Source organism: Sinocyclocheilus grahami, unplaced genomic scaffold, assembly GCF_001515645.1.
Source record: "Sinocyclocheilus grahami isolate Dianchi unplaced genomic scaffold, SAMN03320097.WGS_v1.1 scaffold2224.1, whole genome shotgun sequence".
Classification (NCBI taxonomy): Eukaryota; Metazoa; Chordata; class Actinopteri; order Cypriniformes; family Cyprinidae; genus Sinocyclocheilus; species Sinocyclocheilus grahami.
This window is the reverse complement of record NW_015507403.1, coordinates 73,158-76,082: the sequence shown is the minus strand read 5'-3', so window position 1 is coordinate 76,082 and position 2,925 is coordinate 73,158. Positions and strand designations below refer to the sequence as shown.

General features: G+C 35.5%; 1 protein-coding gene across 1 annotated transcript; it reads left to right on the top strand.

Moving 5' to 3' along the window:
* Window positions 1-824: 824 nt before the first annotated feature.
* On the top strand, window positions 825-2,189 carry LOC107574431 (prostate stem cell antigen-like). Its single transcript, XM_016260869.1, has 5 exons — window positions 825-901; window positions 979-1,098; window positions 1,423-1,554; window positions 1,662-1,769; window positions 1,892-2,189. Exons 1-5 carry the CDS (start codon window positions 853-855, stop codon window positions 2,083-2,085), a joined length of 603 nt encoding a protein of 200 aa, XP_016116355.1. The 5' UTR covers window positions 825-852; the 3' UTR covers window positions 2,086-2,189.
* Window positions 2,190-2,925: the final 736 nt, after the last annotated feature.

Here is a 2,925-nt window from a genome sequence, read left to right as displayed (position 1 = left end):
ATATATTAAAGCTTATCTATATGTATCTATCGGTAATCAGCCTACAGTTAAAGATCTGCTCAGTGGTACTTCCTTTAAAAAAGCCTTTGATTGGGTGTGGCATGATGGCCTATGGCAAGTACTCAGGAATTTTAAGATCGATGAGGGAATAGTAGAGACCGTGAAGGCCTTGTATGAAAGAACAAGTAGCGCTGTCCTCCTAAATAACCAAATTGTGGATTTTTTCCCCAACAACCGTAGGAGTGAGACAAGGATACATACTGTCACATATACTCTTCAACCTGTTCCTGGAGCAGATAATGCTAGAGACTCTCCAAGACCATCATACATCCATCTCCATCAATGGCAGAGCAATATGCAACCTTAGATTTGCTGATGATATAGATCTCTTGGCTGGCAGCAACTGTAATACATACAAAACACTCAATGTATGACTGACTTTCTACTGCAGAACATAAAAAGATGCTTTAAAGGATGTTGGGGATCAAACAACATTGAACCCATATGGGTTTCACTTTATGGACAAAGAAAAAACACACACACACAAAACAAAGAGACACAAAATATCTTCCTCTGTGTTCCACAGAGGATAAGTCAAACAGGTTTGGAAATGACATGAGGACGCGTAACTAATGACAGCATGTTCATTTTTAGGTGAACTGTTCCTTTAAGATGGTTGGTTTAAGTAGACCTTCACAATCCTTTGTTTAAACCTCCCTTTACTGGCAAGTAAATCATGCAAGCTGAAGTTTCTTTTGTTAAACTTTTGTTTTCTCATGAAGACCGTCCCCTTTTGAAAAGCTAAATAGGTGCTAAAAGAGGCACGCTATTTCATTCACCTCCTGATCAAAGATGGATCTGCAAATCTCAGTTTGTCTTCTGTTCGTTCTTTTCACTGCAGGTACAAAGACAAATAGTGTTTGTAATGTTATTGAGTAATACGGATCATTGATGTCTCTCTCTCTTTTATTACTAAAGGACACTCTTTCAGCTGTTATGAGTGTATGGATGTGACCGGTTCTTGTGCAGATCAAACTGTAAAAGCATGTCCCAGTGGATCTTCCAAGTGCATGAGTTTAACAACAGCGGCACAAGCTGGTAAGTCCAATAAGATGGATTGAAAATCACTGTAATATTTGACTGATGGGGATGCTGGTGGTTTTGTTTTTTTACTGGTGCTGCTTTGCTGGAAATGTAACTTCTCACAGAACTGCTACTTTCCTCACATAATTTATAATTGTAATATTCTAGATTTCAGCTATTTAATTTGTTTCTCTCAGATTGTTACGCTAACAGTATAATTTGTTTTAAAATTGAATCAATAATTTAAAATAAAAAATGCCAATTTTTGACATTTATAAATATATTTTCCATCAAAACAATGTGTTGAACAGGTCTTTTCTGAATAATTCCTGTTCTTAGATGGCATTAGTGTTAAAATGAAGGTTAAAGGCTGTGCTGCTGACTGTATGAATGGGTCCATGAACATCGGCACTGGAAAGACATCTTTTGCATGCTGTAACACAGACAAGTGTAATGTCCAAGATGCTCCAGGTATTGTGCTTTACTGACCAGATGCAAAATAAATAAATAAAAATTAAGGCAAATTAGATGTTATATTTTGAACAGGAGATAAAATAATGCATGATTTCGTCCTGTAGATCCCTCTCATACCCCCAATGGAAAGACGTGTTACTCTTGTGTGGGACAGAGCTGCTCAAACATAATGAGCTGTTCAGGGAGTGAAGACCGCTGCATTAAAGCAACAGGTGAGAATCTGGAAAAGAAATAAGTCATTATTTGTAATCGCTCGTATGTTTGCGCATTTGATACGGATCACATTTACCAATTTCCAGCTTAGATAAACCTGTGTTTTCTTTATTTTCATCAGGGAGTTACGGAGGGCAGTCAATGGTTGTAAAAGGCTGTGTCTCTCAAGCTATTTGTAATGCCACAACAACAACATCGATTCCTAATGTTCTGAGCATCTCATGTTGTGAGGGGAACCTGTGTAACGGTGCTAAAAGTGTCACTCAGAGCATGTTCCTCTGCGGTTTTCTGCTCTCCTTCCTCTTGCTGCACTGAATCCAGAAGCTCTTCACATTCTACAATGAGACAAGTACTGAATATAGAGCTTGTATTTTCTTTGTACAATGCATCTTTTGTGTCCTGATTCTGATGTGACATTTTTTTTTAAATAAAATACTACATTACCTTGTTTCTGCAGTTATATTTAATATAGCTTGTCAGAAGAAACATGTATGACAATTATTTAATTGTGCAAACAAGATGTTCTTCTCTTTTTTTTTAGTTTGAACAATATTTGGGTTCCCACTATAAGGAATCTTGTTTAGTTATAGGTCATGAAAGCAATAAGAGCACAATTTAGATCTGTAAGAAGTAATATTTCTCAAAAACTTCTAATATATAACCTATATATATATATATATCTATATATAACTTTATATATCTAATTTAATGCACTAATAAATGCCCCCTCATTTATCTAATATACACTGCTTTAGAAAATACAATGAAATAATACTATCTCATCTAACAACACAAGTTGCATGTGTTTTTGCATTTTGGATGCACAGATATTCACGAACAGAGTATTTCACAGTAAAGATGGGTCTATTCGTACAGTGTAAACACTCATATAGAACATTTAAAAAACATCCTGGCATCATGAGACATTTAGATGCAATGTAATGAAACATACTTCAAAATGTTTCACTTGATTATACATTTAGTCAGCAATGTCTTCCTCATTTGACCCAGTTTCTAGTTTATTTCTTTGATTGTTGAATTCATTAGTCATTCCGTTGGTGTTTACTAATTATCTCTATTCCATTCGTTGCATCCATGCATTTAAACTCTAAGTTCTCCATTAGTGTCTGTTCATCTTTGTTTACACATTAGTTT

What these genes read in the sequence shown, in the direction of transcription:
- LOC107574431 (XM_016260869.1), top strand. Translation starts at nt 853, where the DNA reads ATGGATCTGCAAATCTCAGTTTGTCTTCTGTTCGTTCTTTTCACTGCA. An exon ending in GTTCGTTCTTTTCACTGCAG is followed by an intron (nt 902 to 978) that starts GTACAAAGACAA and finishes TTATTACTAAAG; the next exon opens with GACACTCTTTCAGCTGTTAT. An exon ending in TAATGTCCAAGATGCTCCAG is followed by an intron (nt 1,555 to 1,661) that starts GTATTGTGCTTT and finishes TTCGTCCTGTAG; the next exon opens with ATCCCTCTCATACCCCCAAT.